General features: G+C 37.5%; 1 protein-coding gene across 1 annotated transcript in view; it reads right to left on the bottom strand.

Annotated features, from left to right (window-relative positions):
* Nucleotides 1–589: 589 nt before the first annotated feature.
* The window catches only part of Rich (Guanine nucleotide exchange factor subunit Rich), a 48,835-nt gene continuing 47,920 nt past the window's right edge, over nt 590–1,504 (bottom strand). Inside the window, exon 25 of the mRNA XM_086554393.1 lies at nt 590–1,319. Within this exon, the coding sequence (XP_086410519.1) occupies nt 741–1,319 (579 nt within the window). The 3' untranslated portion in view covers nt 590–740. The remainder of the gene's footprint in view (nt 1,320–1,504) is intronic.

Raw genomic sequence — 1,504 nt, 5'->3', positions numbered from 1 at the left:
AATATCAATACATCACACACATGTACATGGGTTAAAGCTCATATATAACATGGACTATAATATTCTCCTTGGCCCCTCAAGTAATGCCTTACAGCAGAACTACAGCTGGTTGTTTATGGAATCTTACTACTCTTAATATTACTAACTGCTCTTTCTTTAACTATCATTACCATTCAACACTATGTTGTGTAAGCTCATATTTTTCTGTTGTAAATTAGAGATCACATACTGAAAAGTGAATTACAATAAAGCAAGACAATAAAATCCTTTAAAGGAAGATTTTTCCTATTTTCTACTTCCAAACCATGCATCAACAGAAATTTAGTCAAACCAAATCCAATAACCACAAAATACTCAATTCCTTTAAATTATAAAATTATAAACTTCCTTGTATTAATATCTTTCATATTGAAATCTCCATGAATTTCTAACAGACTAATCAAATCCATGAAATACATATAATCTTTCCCTTGTATATGAAAAATGACGTTTCATTTGTAGGTTTACAACACATGCTCAGCTACATTTTTGCCAACTAAACACAAAGCAGTTACAAAGATTTCCAAATTAAGCACCAGTCTTTTGGCTAATACAACTCTACTTTTGCTTTTAATCTTCACTATTGTGAGAGAAAACTTACAAACCACAAAAGTTGTGAGCAACATTTTAGTAGCATTCCTTCCATTATTGCCTTTGGATATAAAAAAAATGGTCCTTGACCAACAGCAGCAAGAGCTGGCCTATGACACAACACAGGCTGCACTTCCCTCTTCTTCTAGAGTGGAAATGCCTTCATGAACTGAGCCTGTGAGCTCATTCTCAGACTCTGTGTTTGAAGTTTCCTCCTGGAGGGTTTCCCCAGCAGATATGGAATTCCGAGGAAGGTAAGATACTTTGGGCATGCCTGGGTGAGGCAATGGCTGCTGTGCTTGCTGCTGTGGTAACTGCTGAGCCTGCTGACTCTGTGTTTGATTCTGCACCTGGATTGATTGTTGCTGTTGGCCTTGCTGTTGATGCGATGATGGGGGGGGTGAAGTTCGAACAGACGACCTATGGGAACTCTCCTGGCTGGGAGGGGGCTCGGATTCATGACTTGTAGAAGGAGGACGGGACGAGTGGGGACTTGGAGTCCGAGATATTTCTCGTGTATTTGCAAGCCTTTCCAAGACCTTAACTTGGCCCATTATTGCTCCAAGGAAATTTTGATATCCCAAGCTAAAGGATGAAATGGAAAAAAATAGAGAAGGGTTATAGTAAAGCTGATGATAATTATTGATGATGATGCCAGTAGCGATGATGATGATGATGATGATGATGATGATGATGATGATGAGTAGTATTAGTAGTAGTGTAGTATAGTAGTAGTAGTAGTATAGTAGTTGTAGTAGTAGTAGTATAGTAGTAGTAGTAGTATAGCAGTAGTAGTAGTATAGTAGTAGTAGTAGTATAGTAGTAGTAGTAGTATAGTAGTAGTAGTAGTATAGTAGTAGTAGTAGTAGTAGTA

The sequence above is a fragment of the Penaeus japonicus genome, unplaced genomic scaffold (assembly GCF_977035675.1).
Source record: "Penaeus japonicus unplaced genomic scaffold, GWHDUDI00000001_assembly GWHDUDI00000029, whole genome shotgun sequence".
Classification (NCBI taxonomy): Eukaryota; Metazoa; Arthropoda; class Malacostraca; order Decapoda; family Penaeidae; genus Penaeus; species Penaeus japonicus.
The sequence above is the reverse complement of the archived record's forward strand: the minus strand, read 5'-3'. Positions and strand labels throughout refer to the sequence as shown.